This window comes from Eschrichtius robustus, chromosome 13 (assembly GCF_028021215.1).
Source record: "Eschrichtius robustus isolate mEscRob2 chromosome 13, mEscRob2.pri, whole genome shotgun sequence".
NCBI lineage: Eukaryota > Metazoa > Chordata > Mammalia > Artiodactyla > Eschrichtiidae > Eschrichtius > Eschrichtius robustus.
In genome coordinates, this window is record NC_090836.1 from 44,160,615 (window position 1) to 44,161,983 (window position 1,369).

The following is a 1,369-nucleotide window of genomic DNA, read 5'->3' on the forward strand; positions in this document are numbered from 1 at the left end:
GAGAATGGTATGTAGATAACTCCTGAGGCCCCAAGGTGAAAAATGAAGAACATATGCTATAAATGAAGATGGCTATCTGTGTACTTAACGCATTCTCATTTGTTGCAGAAGGGAGACCCTCTGGCAGCCCTCTGGGAGGTTCAGTGTTCTCATCGTTAGAAAACTGGAGTCTGTGATGGGATTTAGGTGACCCCAGGTTGGAAGCCACTAGAGGGATGGCTTGGTGAGATCTCTGGCCTAGGTCTTCTTAACCTAGAAGTTAGGGCACCTGGATTTTTGTTGTGTCTCTGCCATTTTTATGAGCCATCTGTCTTTGTGCGAGTCCTTTAACCTCTCTGAGGCTCATTTCTCACCCCGGAAAGACAGTGCTGCTACAGAGTCAGCATTCTTTAAATGTTTGTTGAATAAATCAGTGATCAAAGGAATGGATGAAGTGACTTGTCTAAGGCCTGTGGGAGCCATGCCTGAAGCCCACAGGCGACTATGCAGCCCGATGCTCTAGCGGCTTAACACGCAGTGAAGGTGGTCTCTCCTTCCTCACGCCCCGCACTCACCAGCCTCCGCACTCTGCACACGTCCTGGAGGATCCGCTCCTGGTTCTTCACGGAGCACAGGACCAGTGTGCAGACCACCACATCCATGGAGTCGTCGGCCACCTGGTGCAGGTCCTCCCCGGCAGCCACCAGGAAGCGCTCAAACTGCAGGTGTCGGTTCTCAGCAATGCTCTTGATCAGGAACTTCTCAAAGTTGGGGTTGGGATCAATACAGGTCACCCGGCATCCAGGCGGGTAGAACTTGAAGTTGGGCCCTGTGCCGCAGCCCAGCTCCAGCAGGGAGAGCTTCCCGGAGGGGCCTGCGAACTCCTGTAGATTGCTGAAGAGCTCCTGCTTCTTGCTCGCCATCTGTTCGTTGTACATCACAGTGAACCTTGCCAAGAAGTAGGGGAGTGATTTTTTGCATATCCGGTTCCACAAGCCCAGAAAGTCCAGCAGGTACATGGGAAACGCCAGGATGCAGACGGAAAGAAAGAGAGGGTGGGTGAGGACTGCCAGGGGCAGCGTGAAGGAAAGAGAGCCATGGGGACGGGGGATGGAGGAATGGGAGCAGGGTGGGGGGTGGCGCCACCACCTCGGGTAATGGAACACCCTGTAAACCCCCCAGTAGCACCGAGTCGTCAAATGAAGGGCACATCAAGGGGAGTGGTGTCTCAAGTCCCAACCTCCTTGGGCTCCTACCAGAAAAGAGACGGTAGGAATCGCCATGGGCAGGTGCTCCAAGGCCAGCAACAACTCCCGCTTACTGAGTCCTTAAGTACATTTTCTGTATGATCTTCTTCAATACTTAAAAGGACTCATGAGGCAGACACTCT

General features: G+C 53.2%; 1 protein-coding gene across 1 annotated transcript; it reads right to left on the bottom strand.

Annotated features, from left to right (window-relative positions):
• Positions 1-506: 506 nt before the first annotated feature.
• Positions 507-954, bottom strand: LOC137775802 (thiol S-methyltransferase TMT1A-like). The gene has a single exon (XM_068561949.1). It carries the CDS (start codon positions 915-917, stop codon positions 507-509), a length of 411 nt encoding a protein of 136 aa, XP_068418050.1. The 5' UTR covers positions 918-954.
• Between the last annotated feature and the right edge of the window lie 415 nt (positions 955-1,369).